Consider the following 15,705-nt stretch of genomic DNA (forward strand, 5'->3'; position numbering starts at 1 on the left):
AATACATATAAAAAGAGCCAATAATGAAAAAGTTAAAAAATGGCTCGATTGCAATAAGCCAGTTCTACTTACAATTTTAAACAAGTGGTAGCCTACAGGGCTCGCTATTTGCAAGTTAAATTGTTCAAGAGTGCTTGAGAATCAATAGGGTTGTCACTTTTAATATTTATGTATATATTGAAGTGAAACTTCTTTAGAATCGTTGTGATTTCAAACCTGATGCAACGGAAAAACGACAGGTAAGAGACACAAATACAAAAATGTGTAGAATGAAGCCGGCAAAGAATGAGACAGAAATATACATACTATTTTATTCATTCTTTTGACGATTTATTGGAGTTTCACTTCTATCATGTGTGAATCGCACACACACCTTTTTTTTATTTATTAAGAATACTAGTTCTTTCGCACGCGTTAAATTCGGATTAGCTTAATAGATGTTATTATACTAATATACCTTCCTCTTGAATCGCTCTATCTATTAAAAAAAAGCATCAAAATCCAGTTTCGAATCAACAATCTTAAATATAGGGATAAACAGAGAAAGCGACTTTGTTTTATACTATGTAGTGGAGATGTCATCTATTTTTCACGAGTGATAGTGAAGTGATTATAATATAGACTGTTATTGTATTTTTAAACTTTGTACCGTTGTGTACGCTTCGGTTTTCTTTACTTTACTAATTTCGGGCACAACAATTTTGCATGTATGAAAGACTAGCTTTTTGGCTCAGCTTCGTCCTGGTTGACTGGGTGTGAAAAAACAGCAACAGAAATTGTTTAGATCATTGTGTGTTAGACTTCTCTGCTATTGAAACTACGCTTGTTTTTAATTCTATTCAATAATTTAAATATATATTAGACTATCGGTCCGCCGTGGCTTATATATTATATGTAAAGCAACGTTAAAGCATTTAGTTTTTTCAATTAGTCAATTTCCTTTAGCGCTTTAATACTAACGAACAAATCAATTCAGCTTTATGATTAATGATAATATAAATGGAAGTGTGTTTTGACAACCCTAAAAGCCTGAAACAATTTGAATGCTAATAACAGAACGGCTCTACCTCAGTAGCCTACAGTTTTCATTATTCCGTGTATTATGACAGGAAAGATTTTTTCATTAAAAATAGACATTTACAATAAATGTGATAAGTGGCACCCGTTTTAGGCTGAGTTCAAAGAACTCGCCTGTGTGGACAGGCACCAGCTTCTTTCCTTACTACAGTTATATTAGTATGCCTTTAATTAAAATACATCATAATATTTATAATTTTCTTGATATGATATAGACAAGAAGTAAAATAGAAATTAATGAAATAAAACAAATAAAATAAAAACCTGAGTGTGTGCAATGATTGTGTGGATGGGTGTGTGTATATGTGTATGTGTGGATGCTAGTGAGTGTGTGTGTGTTGATTGGTGTGCATCAGGAAGTGTTAGTAAAATGCATGAGTAGCCAGTGGCCTTTTCTATCCAGGTTACTCACCAGCGTGCAAATTCGTGGGTTTGCGAATTCGTTCGAATATAAGCGACTATGGTGTCTTTAGCCTTACGTTGGGGTCGTATCGGAGATCCTTCATGGCCGTTTATGGGCGATGGTGATCGCTTACTGTCAAGCAGACTAGAAGCTCAGTTAAGTCCCGCTATGACTTTATTTAAAGTACTTAAAACATTACATATGATGATATATATTCAAAATTATTATGTATTCAAAATTTTACATACATTTTTAGTATTCATTTTTATTAATAACTAGCTACACGCCCGGATAGTCATTTATCGTAATTGAAATAATATAAACTATGCTATATTTTATGTTGGATCAAACTCTACATGGTGTGCAAATTTGATTAAAGTCGGTCGAGTAGTTTTGGAGCCCATCGCGGACAAACAACGTGACACGTAATTTATATATATGTATTAGAATTAAAAAATTGCATATATTTTTAGACAAAATTTTACAAATATTATCTATTCATTTCTCAATTAAGACAATACTGCACAAAATAGATAATCAGAAACTATTTTAAGTTACTAAATATTAGTTAGGGGTTAGCCCCTTTTAGGGGTAGGTCTCCCCTCGCGCATAGAGCAGGTACTACAGGTGCACACTACTGCGTACACGGATAAACACCAATAATTTATATCGTGTATTTTAAGGGAATTTCAATGAAAAACTATTTTTTTGTTTTCATTTACATTGTTTATATTAAGGCGTGATTTCGGCAATTTATTTCGATCAATGTGATAAATAATATATAACATATAATATATTAATATATGTATAATACACCATTTAGTTATATAGTAATAAACTTGCTAATATTTTTATATAAAAAATGGTAAATATTAGTTTTATGTCTATACTAGACGCTCGTCTCGTCTCCGTCCCGGATATTAAGATTCCTGTTTTACCCCAAGGGAGCATTAATCGGGATAAACAGTATCTTATCACCTAAGTCAGTTCATTCCCTGTGTGTATACAAAATTTCATGTGTGATTGACGGACAAACATTCAAACAAACTTTCACATTTATAATATTGGTGTGATAAGATATAGAAGTTTGTTGAGTTTGGTGAGATGGTGAGATCATTATAAAATAAAATTTAAATATCCTCTCGAATCAAAGTGTTGTGTTGTGTTGAAAATCTTGAATTTGAAATTTGACATAGCATTTTCCTAGTCAATCCCTTTCGTTTGATACCCATATTGAAGGGTTTTGAATAAATATTTAATCCGATATTTTGTGGAGGCCGCAATTTTTGACCGATTTTCACCAAGACAAACTTAATCAAAATCGGCTCATCCATTAGAGCCAAATACAAACAGACAGACAGGCGTTGACGACAAATATAACAGCCCTTTACGTCTTGAGAATGGCTGCAGTAGGTTCTAGACGGTTTAAATGCTATGACGGATGTCGTATCTGTTGGGTTTTGATGTAAATCCATTTATATTATTGATAGATTCGTAGCCGGGGTGAACGACCGGAGGGAGAGGGTGGCTGCTATCCTGATTATATTGGGGTTGGTGTCCGTTCATACGCGATACGGTTACACAAACAAAAAATCATAAATAATTGGCAAACACTTTTGATACAAAGTTTTGTTGGTAAGTTTCAAATGTATTTAATTGCTAATCTATAATAAAAGAGGAGTTTGTCTGTTTATATACTACAATATATTACAAAAATACTTTTAACATTGGCATAGATAACATAAATACTATAGTATAGTAGAACCATTGGATATGAACGTCATTCAAACTCAAACTCAAACGTTTATGTATTCAATAAGACTTCTTATGAAATACTTACACATAAAACTTCTTTGAATCGTCATTTTACACAGTTATAACATTTAGCGCCGGTTCGGAAAGCAGTTTCAACAGAGAAGAGACGGCAAGAAACTCTGTAGTTGCTCTTATAAAATAACTAAAAGATTCCCTTGTGTTATCCTATCCTATCCTACTAATATTGTAAATGTGACAGTTTGTAACGATGTGTGTGTGTTTGTTACTCTTTCACGCAAAAACTACTGAACCGATTGCAATGAAATTTGGAATGTTAAGTAAGATAGCTGGACAACTGGAATAACATATAGGCAACTTTTTTATCCCGATATTGAAACTGCTGAGCACAACTAGTAGGTTGTATATGTGCTACGGACGAAGCCAAACGGACTGCTAGTATTTTGCTGGTGGTTCGCTTGACAAACTTTCGCATTTATAATATTAGTAGGAAGTAGGATTAAATAACGGTTTATTTTATTTTGCCTGATACAAGAAAGCTAAATACAAACTTTATTGGTGTTTGAAGTATGACGTGAAGAACAAGTATGACGTTAATATGGCGGTAAGTCAATCCTATTCTTAGTTGAATCGAATAGTCTATCACTAAGATAAATGAAAACGCTAGAGGATAAGCAAGCATTTCTATAGCCTAAGTATTTTGCCTTATCATCATATCATTGCTAAATATCGTCAAATATCATCAGTGGTTTTCGTGCGAAAGAGTAAAAATACATACATTTACTTTGAGAAAGCAAAGATTTTTCAAAAATAAGGAAAATTTCAATAATTATCTCAGATTAGATAGAGCAAGAGCACAAGAAATACTAATATAACGAAAGAAGTCCATGTACCATAGAGATTTCATCCACAAAATAAACCTGGTTGAAACAATACAAGTTAAATTCTTTTTCTGCAATATCAGAATTATTTTCAAGAACTTATTTATAAATTGATTATGGCAATATTTGAAAAATATAATACAATATAAAGAACCTATTTAAACTTAATACTGAAATCAATGCTTTTATGAACATTACCACATCAGATTTAATTAAATACTTTTTTAAACGAAACTGTATTTATGCTTTATACTAGTCGCTCTTTAAAACCAAGAAAAGAGATTTTAACATGGATTCATTACTATTTGGACCACCAGGAATTGAACCTGGTCCCGCTACAGAATAGTACAGCCACTAAACCTAAGGTCCCTATGTTTTATTCATTAAAACGCAACGGAAACAAACAACCCTCGCGGGCACTGAAAAAGCTATAACAACCCTAATAAACACGGTTTTCTGCAAAATACGACTCTATTTTCAAGATGTATGACTCAATTTTGCATGCACCGAAGTGTATAATTTAAAGCAAAAAATGTAGTATGCGAAAATATTCCTTAAATTCACCGCTGTTAGGCTTATTTTCGAAAAAAATAGGACTGGTAATAGAATTTCACACAAGATAGATATTTGCTTATTTAATTTCAACTTTATGTTTATGCTGCTGAGTTTTAATCTCGTTTATAATAGATGTTTTTTAGTACACGGAACAAAAAAAAATGATTTTCTAAAACTTCCAAAGTGAAATCCTAGGTTCAATTAGTAATAGTATATATTATTTGTTCTTAAAAAATGTATAAGATAAACAGATGCGAAACTCGTTTGCCCCCATGCCCCAGGGACATGGGGCCAAACCCACGACTAAACAAACATTATCACTTACTTTATATTTATACTACAGCTGTTCTGCCTAACTCTTATCATTTAGGGGTATGAGAAGATGTTGGCTGATTCAGACCCACCCGATATGCACAGGAAATTACATTAGAATCGGTGCAGTTGTTTCTGAGTATCTTAACTAACATTGTGACACGAAAATTTTATATATATATATATATATATATATATATATATATATATATATATATATATATATATATATATATATATATATATATATATATATATATATATATATATATATATATATATATATATATATATATATATATATATATATATATATATAGAAGAGATTAGTGGGGCAATAACGTGAGCGTGTGAGAAAGAATTTATTTTTTTACTAGCTGCGCCCTGCGGTTACACCCGCGTAAGTCCGTATCCCATAGGAATATCGGGATAAAAAGTGGCCTATATGTTATTCCAGTTGTCCAGCTGTCTACGTACCAAATTTCATTGCAATCTGTTCAGCAGTTTTTGCGTGAAAGAGCAACAAACATACACACATCCTTACAAACTTTCGTATTTATAATATTTATAGGATTTCATAGAATATAATAGAGGCCCATATCCTTTTCCTTACCCTTCCCAATCCTTTCCATTATTCCTATCGCCCATCCTCCAGCAAAGTCGGCAATCCATTTGTAGAGGCGTAAGGTCTGCAATGGACCTTACGCCTCTCCAAATGTTCATGGGCGGTGGTAGCGCTTACCATCAGGCGTCCCACCAGCTCCATTGCCGACTGTAACATAAAAAAAAATAGCGGGCAACTGAGCTGGTGGGTCGCCTGATGGTAAGTAATCACCACCGTCCATGAACCGAGCAGAGGTAGTGCCTATACTAATGCGATACATTTAAGGGATAAGGAATAAGGAAAGGTTTGATAATGGAATAAAGGAATGGACTGGGAATGGTGAGGAGAAGGATACTGTATTTCTTTTGAAACAGCTAACATATAATTTAAACGCACTGTCGACTTTTCCCTTTAAGTTTATTGAGGACTAGCTTTTTGCCCGCGGCTTCGCCCACGTGGACTTCGGTTTTATCGCGCGTCATGGCAAGGAGTATTTTTTGCGCACTAAAAGTTTTTCGTTCAGCTCTATCTTCGTACCAAATTTCATCAAAATCGGTTTGACAATAACGAACTTTCATACAAACTTTCATCCCCTCTTTCAACCCTTTCTACCCTTTTTTCGCGATAAAAAGTATCCCATGTCATTAGCCAAGTTCAGTTCTATCTTCATACCAAATTTTATTAAAATCGTTTCAGCGGTTTAGGCGTGAAAGCGTATCAGACAGACAGAGTTACTTTCACATTTTAAATATAGGGATTAGCTGGCGACCGTTATTATATTTCATTTGAATAGGCGACTTAGAATAATTTTGAAATATTATCAAAAAAATGTCATTAATTTAAAAGATTAACCAAAACAAACTCACCTAAAAACATATAATCATTTTAGCGATAACGGTAACACATTGAACACATTACGAGGGAGATTGCGCGATTCGATACAATTTTTTTTGTATGTTTGTCACGCAATGACATCGAAATGCGCAACACAACATTGTTCTGCGCGTATTGTAGGGCGACACGCGTCTGACATGTGCTACGATAGATTATAGTGGAAACCGCTCTTTTTCAAACAAATATTTAGATAGATAGATACAAGTTTTAATACATTGGTATGTTTTTATAAATTTTTTGTTTATTTTTTTTATGTCATAGTCGGCAATGGAGCTGGTGGGTCGCCTGATGGTAAGCGCTACCACCGCCCATGAACATTTGGAGAGGCGCAAGGTCAATTGCAGGCCTTTCGACTCTACAAATGGATTGCCGACTTTAATTGGGAAGGGATTAGAAAAGGATTGATGAGAGGAATAAAGAAAAGGAGTGGGAAGGGTAAGGAAAAGAAAATGGGCCTCCGGCTCCCCCACTCACCGTACGAAACATATTGTGTTTCGCAAGCCATCTCTACTCGACTCGACTCCCACAGTCAATTATTATAAAAATGTGTTGCTAACTGCAGAACTCGGGAAAGGCTCAAACAATTCGGATATTTTCCACGTTTTTGATGGTAAAGGAAAACATCGTGAGGAAACCGGCATGTCCAAGAATCAAAAGTTCGACGACATGTGACATCTGCCAACCAGCCTTATGGCCTGAATCCTCATAGGAGGCCTGTGTCCCAGCAGTGGGAACAAATATGGGGTGATGAAGACGAATACTACTTACTATAGGAGTTACGGAGTGGGAGTCGAGCACGCTTCGGCACGAATTGGGCCAGCTCGCACCGGGGAAGTACCACACCCCCACAGAAAACCAGCGTGAAATAGTGGCATGCCACTGTGTTTCGTGCGGTGAGTGGGGGAGCCGGAGGCCCTTTCCTTTTCCTCACCCGTCCCAGTCCATTCCTTCTTTCCAGTCGTTAATCCATTCCTTTTCCCTTATCCCAAAAAAGCGGGCAGCGCATTCGCAGAGGCCCAACCTTTGCGAATGTTCATGGGCGGTGGTGATCGCTTACCATCAGGCGAACCACCAGCTCAGTTGCCCGCTATGACATAAAAAAAAGAAAAGCTTTTTGTTTATTTGTACCCTAATGGCTCCGAAACTACTAGACTGATTTTGAAATTTCCTTCACCAAAAGAAAGCTACATTATTCCCGAGTGCTATAGGATACTCTTTATCCCGGAAATGTACAGGCGAAGCCGGGGCGAACAGCTAGTGATTTATAAAAAAAAGTGCTAAAATAGTTCCATTTCCACACATTCACAGCCATTTGTTCCGCTTTTGCGCAGTTATAATTAGTTTAGCCAGTGTCTTTTATCTCCCTCCAGTTGGGGACATGTTACGTGTTAGACTAAGAGCTAGATGAATTATTTAGATCTAGATTTCCATTATTACTATACAGAGGAGATGTTGGTTGTTTTTCATGTATCCTTGAAACCATTTAAACGAGCCGGAGAAAAGGTGTTTTGTTTGTAAATGAAAATAAATAATTATCAATGAATGTTACTACAGCTCGTTTTAAAAGTAATGAAAAGAGAATTTATTAGTCGTACTTGTGGTTACAACATGTTTCAAAGATATGTATTATTTATTTATTATATATCCATGTACTTATTAAACCTTTAACACGAATTTTGTATTCTGGAAAAGTTTTACAAAAAGTGGGACCTTAATACCCCATAAAACTTAAAAATAGAGGAATAACTTCGCACTTTTATAAAAAAATTACATAGGTAGTACTTATCTCTTTTAGTAACTAAACTTGGGCACAAAAAAAACTATTAAGACACTAAAAATATTCTAAAACAAGGTCGTAAAAATGTAAATTCGTTTATTGAAAACATTGCAGCATCTCTTACACTCTTTCAAGGGTGTTTCAACCCTTCTTCATTAGCATTTTAAAACGGGGGCCGCTCGATTAATCTACGAGCTCTCCCAAACTGTTATAGCACTTATTGTTTTGACATAAAACTGACAATTGCATGGCAAAATCCGCTTATCAGATCACGCTTGACCAACAAGTAAGAGGGTCAAAGATTGTGTCAGATTTTATTGTAATATTTTTTTCTTTTATCAGAGTTAAGTGCGCCTGTCAAACGGTACAAAAATGTCAGATTTTGCTTTATGCTGGATTATTGTAATTATTTTTGGTATTATAATTTATAATGTTTTATGTTCACTGAATGGAGAGTTTTAATAGAGTGCAATGTGTTATTTTTATTTGAAACACGTTATAAACACGTGAATATTATGCTTTAATTTTGAAACTACATTTTTGCATGTCATATCTATACATATTTTAATTTAAATATTGTAAAAAGTAGGTATATATACAATTTTTGTGAACGATGGGGTGTACCTTAGGTATATGAAACCGACAGAGTAGATGAGATTCGATTGCTGAGGCACGATCGCGGGTGGCCGAATGACTAGGCGTTGAACGGTTTGGCAAAATGTCGCGGGTTCGAATCCCGTCTCGTGATCAAATCTTTTAAAAAATCATCCCTCTTATAACACTTTTCATAGAAAAATACTTTTTGTTTTATTAATTTTTTTAAAGTTAGACCTAATTTTCAATGAGAAATTAAATGATTAATGAAATATAAAACTACATGACAGTGAAAACAGCTTCGTTATCGGTTGAGAAAGAAAGCGTTCTTATATTATTATAAACAATTTATTAAGAAATAATAGATATTAAATAACCAGACGCTTTCACTTGGTTTAGTGTCATAAATTTTTCACTGTTTCTTTGAACTATCAAATATACTCTTCTTCAGTTGTTGTTAAGTAAATCCTAGATGGACATCTGCAAAGAAAGAGCCTACAAGGTCTTAAAAGGCCGGCAAATCAATCGCAACGCTTCTAACATGGTGATGGCTTATGACCAGGCGGTTACGGCGGTACCAGGTATACCACCACCAGGTATACACCAGGTATATCGCCTGCTCTTTTGCTGGTAGTGGTAGAAAAATAAATTCTGCTTCGAAATAAATTCATCTAGTAATGATCATAGCCGTAGTATACATTTCTTAAGAATCTTATATACAAAGTATTGAACCCAGCGTGTCAGTAAATGCACTCTATTTATAAATCCGTAACTAGCTCTAGATGAATGCACTTTTGGCAAGCTGTGCTTCCTTGACACATCTTAAATTTACTGACCTACATACCGAAATGAACCCTAACACCGTAACAATAAGTCCAAATTGCACCACATCCCGCGCCGTGACATTTTCTAGTATATACATGCTAAATTCAAGACAAGAATAACGAATGACACACAATTCGATTAGACGTAATTCGATTTTAGAAATGCTCGGACGTTTTTCTGTATACATTTGGAATATTTTAACTGTCTGCACTCGTATGTAAATTAAATACGTCGCAATGAACGCAAAGAAAAGTAAAAATAAGAGCCGTGTCAAAACCGCGAATGTTGTACCGGAGCAAAATGTAACTAGTGAAATAAGTGATAAACATGAAGTGACGAAAGAAGAAAAATGTGATAATAAAGAAAGTGTTGAAATTATTACGTGTGAAAATGTACCGCAAACGGAACAAAATATTACCACTGGCGATACACCTGTGAAGCCGAAAAGAAAGAAGGGTAAAAAGAAAAAGCAGGATGAATCAATTGTCGAGCAAAAGATACCTGATGACCCACTAAATTCTACTGATAATACTTTAAATGTAACTGAGCCTTCAATGGAAATAAGTAGTGATGTGGAAAATCAAACGAAACCAATAACAGCTAGTCGCAAAAAGAAAAACAAAAAGAAACAAGGTGAAAAATTTGTTGCAGAGGATAATGCTGTAAAGACAGAAAATGAAGTAAATATTGAAATATCAACTAAAAGCGATCCAATCCCCCAGACGCCGGAAAGTACACCAAAAAAGAAACATAAGAAAAAGAAGCATCTGCCTGATTCCACAAAAACTGAAGACGTCGCATGTATTTCTGCTTTTCAACAGTTATTGGAACCCGGTGATTCACACGATGAAACAGTAAGACCTGATTCACAAAACAATGATAGTCTACCAGAAGTTGTTATAGATGAATGTGAGGCGAAAATAGAAGCTATTCAACCTGCAAAAAATAAAAAGAAAAATAAAAAACACAGAAAACATTCACCCTCGGTAGTAGAACATGACGAGGAAAAGAAACAAGCACAAGAAGAATCTATAGAGTTATTGCAGGAAATGTCTGAACAAAAACCTACAGTTGAAACGAGTGAAGTGTCTAAGGAAGCAAGTCCTAAACCAAAAGCAAAGATAGCTAAGCCTGTAGATAAAAAAGCTAAGAACAAGAATATAAAATTAACTAGTAATGTTGATAATAATTCAACACCTGAAGATGCTAAAATTGATCAAAGCTCTCTTCCTGTTATTGAAAGTATAAATCAAGAAGATAATATTCTAGTAAGAGATAAAGATGAGAGTGCAAAAATAACTGATAATATAAAAAAGACGGAACACCCACTAAAAAACGTGATCATTGGCATAGATCATGCTCATGCAGAAAAAGAAAAATGTAAAAATATTTTAAATGTAGCAAAAAACACAGAATCTACTCATACAGCTCCACAAACTGAACAGGAACAAATAAAAGAGTCAGAAAATACATCATTTACAGAGGTACGACCATCTAGAAAGAAGAAAAGATCTGCAAAATCAATCTCAGATCAAAGCGACGGTGAAAAGGCACCTAGCGTTATTATAGATGTCACGCCACAAAATGAAACAAAACCTGAGCAACTGGAAGATGCAAATATTACACCCGATTTCATCCACTACCCTCGTTCAAGTAGTCAGCTACAGTTTGATAATAATAATAATACGGTAATTCAAGAAATTCATTCTCCAGATGAAGTTAGACTCGGGATTCCAATTTTCATGTCAATACCAGTTGTTCAAGGATCAGGCGAATCTCCGGAAGTTAGGTCTCAAATGGATCCTCTGGATGTAGAAGTAACTGAATTAAAAATTAGTGAACTGAAAAAAGAAGATATAAATGTAACCATCTCACCTGAAACAGATAACGAAACACATGTGATGGAGGAGTTAAAATTATCTATTGAAAAATCATTAGCTGAGTTAACAGCTATTGAGAAGGCTGACACAGAAGCTGAAAAACAGTTAGTAGACATTAAACAAGAAATTTTACATAGTCCAGTTAACTCTCCTATCGAAAGCACTTCAGTTACACCAGTCAATGATGATTTAAAAAATGTTGATATACCAAAAGAAGACGTTCCAGAAAGTCCTTGCGCACCTCCGGTATGTCCTACAAGAAAAGATAAGAAAGGAAAATCAAAGAAAAAAGGAAAAAAGGATACGTCTGAACAGGCGCCTAGCACAACAAATATTTGCTCAAGTAGTAGTACGACTGAGAAAAATAAAGACAGCCAAGATACAACTTCCAAGGATAAAGGTACTAAATCCGAAAACACACAGAAGAAGGAGAAACAGCAATCTACTACAAATACCGATGAAACTGAAATGCGACCAGATTCCTCTTCTGCATTTGAAGTACATTATGAGCCAATTGAAAATTTTGAAGACGCTTTGACATCAAGCAACGAGGATATTAACAAAACGTTTGAAATGATTGCCAAGGAAGTGTATGAAGACGTAGAAACAACAAAACCAATACAACCAAATCCAGAAATAAGTATAACTGAACCAGAAGAAGATAGAAAAGAAGAAATGGCCAAAGAACATCCTGTGTCGCAGCCAAAAAACTTATTAGGCCAACCCAACATTCCTGTATCATCGAATAAGGATGATTACAAAAAAGAAAAAGATAAACCGCCGAATAGCATGCAAGCGAAAGTTAAAATTAAGGATTGTGTTGATATAGAAAGAACAAATAAACGATCGAAAGAATCACAAACGACACACAATAAGTCGAAACAAAATCCTGATATATATAAAATAAATGAAAACGACGATTTTGTATATGAATACAGCTTTCGAAAAGTGTTTCTACCGAATATTTGTCACGTTTGCAATAAAGTTTTGACCAAGAGACTGACCTGCACGTTCTGTAACCTAATTTTTTACTGTAGCCAAAAGCACAAGGATGAAGATTGGCCCAAACACCAATCTATGTGTTTCGCAATTTGTACTATAGCCCACTTGAAAGGTATGTGTCTTATTATAATTTTCGGGAGAACTTTATTTAAATAAAAAAGTATTAAAAATGGCTGAGCATTTCCTTAAGTATCTGTTCGGTTATATATATCGCCTGTATATGGCTGTTGGAACTAAAAACACTCAGCAATTTACATATTTAATATCTTTTTTTTTAAGATTTTGAATTATAAGATTAAGTACATGAATCTTGAATTTGAAAACATTTATTTCTACAAAAAATATAATATTAATTAATATATTAGCTTAGATTCATTTAACATATTTGCTTTAATTAATTTTTAGAGCAAAAGTTCATCTACGAGGCTGCGAAAAACATCACTGGCCAAGATTATAGACTGCTTAGGATGCAAATGATTATGTCTTCCGAGAAAATGCTTAAACGAAAGTTGCATCCGTGGGAGCAAGAAGCCTTACTTTACCCTCGGATCTGTGCTAATGCTGCTTGCAGAGAGTGGAGGCAGGGTCACTTGACGGATTGTTCTGGATGTGGACAGGTATTTTTGATGTCGCTGGCAAATTCTGAATATTGCAAGTACAATACGAGTTGTGTTCTTGTATGTATTTTCAACCGACTTCAAAAGAGAGGTTCACCGTTCGACTGTAATTTTATTGTGTTTGTTACCTCTGAACTTTCGAACGGAGAAACGCATTTGAGTATTCTTTTTTTATTTAAAAGTGTGTCAGAAAGTGTTACCTCGAAAAGGTGGCCTTCCATATGGTTCCATTTAAACTTAGTCTTATTCTGAAAATTTGAATGTTTAGTTTTTTGTTAAAATAATCATTAAATTTTTCTTACGTATAGCGTTGGTACTATATAGTTATATATAATTTAATATTTGAAATGGAATACAGATGAGAGCAAGCCAATCAATAAGGGAGATGGCTAAACATCGTAGTTTTCCCCTATTAAAACCTTCTTTTAATAACTAAAAACAATTCTACACCAAGAAACGATAGCGCATAGAACGATGAGCAATGTGGAACTGTCCGATATTACTTATGATACGTTTTTTGGTTAACTCATATAGACGACCCAACTGTTTCTAGAATCTTCGCTAGAGAGAATAAAACAAAGTTGCTTTCTCTGTCCCTTTGTATGCTTAAATCTTTGAAAAACTACGCAACGAATTTGATGGGTTTTTTCTTATTGATAGAGAGGAAGGTTCATAAGTATAATAATATCTATTAAATTACTCCGAATTAACGCATGCGAAGCCGTATAACGTTGATCGTATTTCAGGTGGCATTTTGTACCGGTCACCCAGAACATATGCCAGCTGCCCATCAAAAGTGGTGCAAGTCATATGCCCTTTACCAGAAACTGGTGCTGTACCAACAGACCAAGGGTAGACTGGAGCCCTGCCTGCCCAGTAAGGTGATGACAGAAAGCTTTGTCATACCGGAGAAGATTAATGAAGTGTTGGCCTCTTTGTATGAGGAACGAATTGGTGAGACCTTCGTTGATTGGTGATTTTGTTATTAAGATTTGATAGTTTCTCATTTAGTAGGTAGATTTGAGATAATGTATACAAGAGATATTGTGAATTCTACAGATTTTAAATTATCTGATTTTAATATGAGTGGTATTGATTAAGAAATTAACATACAATATATTCTAATACGGTATGATACTAATTGGCAATTAATGACCTCTACTAATATTATAAACGCAAATGTACCTCTGTCTGTCTCTTTTTCACGTCTAAACCACTGAACCGATTTGGATGAAATTAGGTTAAAAAGTTTTTATCCCTACTTCCCTACTAATATTATAAATGCGAAAGTAACTCTGTCTGTCTGTCTGTCTGTTACGCTTTCACGCCTAAACCACTGAACCGATTTTGATAAAATTTGGTATGAAGATAGAACTGAACTTGGGAAAGGACATAGGATACTTTTTATCCCGAAAAAAGGGTAGAAAGGGTTGAAAGAGGGGATGAAAGTTTTTATGCAAGTTCGTTATTGTCAAACCGATTTTGATGAAATTTGGTATGATGATGTAGCTAAACGTGGGTTAGAACAAACCATACTTTATATTGCGAAGAAAATACTCCTTACTATGTCGCGCGATATAAGCGAATTCTACGCGGGCGAAGCCGCGGGCGAAAAGCTAGTACCTGCATAAAAACGGCATTTATACCGGTAGAACTCCGCGACTTTCATTTCCTTTGACATCACGAGCAAAACCGCGGGCACACAGCTAGTTCACTATAAAATATTCCCAAAAGTTCGTTATACATAAAGTGGCAATAATTCAACGCCACACAATAACAGCACGCACACATATCACTTTACATCCATGTTTATTGACCTATATCTCTGTTGGAAGGCATCCAATATAAATGCAGGCACTATTTCAGAAATGGACGATGTTCAATATGCAACGCTTACCCAGATAGCTTCGGCACCTCTCACAGCCGCGTACAGCTATCAAATATCTAGAAAAGCTGCTAATGGATTGACTAAGGTAAGTTTAATTCTATATAAATAGATTCTAGGGCTTTGTAGGGCTCTTAGGGTTAGTTTCACAAGAAAACATCTATATATAGACACACCCACTCTTATATAAATAAATCTATGTATTGATACGTAGTGGTGAGTTCGTGATCGCTTTCCGTCGGGCGAACCATCAGCTCATTTGCTCGCTATGGCAAGAGAAGGTATGTCCTTCTAATATTATAAATGCGAAAGTTTGTAAGGATGTGTATGTGTTTGTTGCTCTTTCACGCAAAAACTACTGAACCGATTGCAATGAAATTTCGTACGTAAACAGCTGGCCAAGTGGAATAACATACAGGCAACTTTTATCCCGACATTCTTACGCGGGGTAGACCGCGGGGCGCAGCTAGAATTATAAATGACAAAGTTTGTGAGGATGTGTATGTGTTTGTTGCTCTTTCACGCAAAAACTACTGAACTTTTTATCCCGATATTCCTACGGGACATGGACTTACGCGGGTGAAACCGCGGGGCGCAGTTAGTACATATTAAAACCATTTCAGAGG

At 35.1% G+C, this 15,705-nt stretch overlaps 3 protein-coding genes across 3 annotated transcripts in view; all 3 read left to right on the forward strand.

Annotated features, from left to right (window-relative positions):
- LOC119836627 (ELAV-like protein 4) overlaps window positions 1-1,075 on the forward strand; it is a 2,930-nt gene extending 1,855 nt beyond the window's left edge. The window contains exon 2 of the mRNA XM_038362010.1: window positions 1,057-1,075. Within this exon, the coding sequence (XP_038217938.1) occupies window positions 1,057-1,075 (19 nt within the window). The remainder of the gene's footprint in view (window positions 1-1,056) is intronic.
- An 8,754-nt stretch (window positions 1,076-9,829) lies between these two features.
- Window positions 9,830-15,403, forward strand: LOC119836815 (muscle M-line assembly protein unc-89-like). Its single transcript, XM_038362289.1, has 4 exons — window positions 9,830-12,689; window positions 12,983-13,194; window positions 13,941-14,148; window positions 15,061-15,403. Exons 1-4 carry the CDS (start codon window positions 9,932-9,934, stop codon window positions 15,189-15,191), a joined length of 3,309 nt encoding a protein of 1,102 aa, XP_038218217.1. The 5' UTR covers window positions 9,830-9,931; the 3' UTR covers window positions 15,192-15,403.
- The window catches only part of LOC119836628, a 7,822-nt gene continuing 7,464 nt past the window's right edge, over window positions 15,348-15,705 (forward strand). The window contains exon 1 of the mRNA XM_038362011.1: window positions 15,348-15,360. Coding sequence (XP_038217939.1) covers window positions 15,348-15,360 — 13 coding nt within the window. The remainder of the gene's footprint in view (window positions 15,361-15,705) is intronic.

The sequence above is a fragment of the Zerene cesonia genome, chromosome 25, assembly GCF_012273895.1.
Source record: "Zerene cesonia ecotype Mississippi chromosome 25, Zerene_cesonia_1.1, whole genome shotgun sequence".
Classification (NCBI taxonomy): domain Eukaryota; kingdom Metazoa; phylum Arthropoda; class Insecta; order Lepidoptera; family Pieridae; genus Zerene; species Zerene cesonia.

What these genes read in the sequence shown, in the direction of transcription:
- LOC119836815 (XM_038362289.1), top strand. Translation starts at nt 9,932, where the DNA reads ATGAACGCAAAGAAAAGTAAAAATAAGAGCCGTGTCAAAACCGCGAAT. An exon ending in TACTATAGCCCACTTGAAAG is followed by an intron (nt 12,690 to 12,982) that starts GTATGTGTCTTA and finishes ATTAATTTTTAG; the next exon opens with AGCAAAAGTTCATCTACGAG. An exon ending in ATTGTTCTGGATGTGGACAG is followed by an intron (nt 13,195 to 13,940) that starts GTATTTTTGATG and finishes ATCGTATTTCAG; the next exon opens with GTGGCATTTTGTACCGGTCA.